At 49.8% G+C, this 649-nt stretch overlaps 1 protein-coding gene across 1 annotated transcript in view; it reads right to left on the reverse strand.

Annotated features, from left to right (window-relative positions):
* The window catches only part of LOC112149521 (snRNA-activating protein complex subunit 1), a gene marked incomplete in the record, with an annotated part of 15,167 nt that overhangs the window by 12,875 nt on the left and 1,643 nt on the right, over positions 1–649 (reverse strand). The window contains 1 exon segment of the mRNA XM_024277262.2: positions 292–432. Within this exon segment, the coding sequence (XP_024133030.1) occupies positions 292–432 (141 nt within the window).

Raw genomic sequence — 649 nt, forward strand, 5'->3', positions numbered from 1 at the left:
GTGTATATAAGAGAGGCCTTCCTGATTTTTGGGGAAACCAAATAAATTTGATTTGCCCAGCAACAACAGTCGGAGGTTGACTGCTTCTATGCTTTGCCTGAATTTCTCCCTACTTCTGCCTGGGCCACGCATAACATACGCATAAAGGACTGAAATATTTCACCTCTTTACTACCGTTTTTCACACAGATGTGTGAAAGAAAATGCTCAACCGTCAGGGTTTTGTTCTGGTTCTGTATCATTTCTGAGGTAGCAGTCAGAACATCATCTGCTGTGTGAGGCGTTCAGGTACCGTGATGGGCATGGCGGTGAAGAGGATGGCTTTGGAGGACATCAGCTTGTGCAGGATGAAGACAACGTCGAAGTGCTGAGCGTCCACTGCATCCTTCTCAAACTTCTTCACATCCTCGCAGTCCTTCAGCGCTAAACGGATCTGCAGCCAGAAGGAAAAGGAGATGTGATGCAGGTTGCAGACGCATAGACCCACGGGGAGGCTGCAGACCTGCATATCTGCACACTTCCCAGAGAAGCTGCCGTCTCAAAGACCTCACGGGAAAAATGCCGGCCCCATGGGGATGTTGACGCGCAGACCTCACGGAGAATCTGCAGATGCACAGGCCTCACAGAAGAATCTGCAGACACGCAGATCT

Source organism: Oryzias melastigma, linkage group LG22 (assembly GCF_002922805.2).
Source record: "Oryzias melastigma strain HK-1 linkage group LG22, ASM292280v2, whole genome shotgun sequence".
NCBI classification, from domain to species: domain Eukaryota; kingdom Metazoa; phylum Chordata; class Actinopteri; order Beloniformes; family Adrianichthyidae; genus Oryzias; species Oryzias melastigma.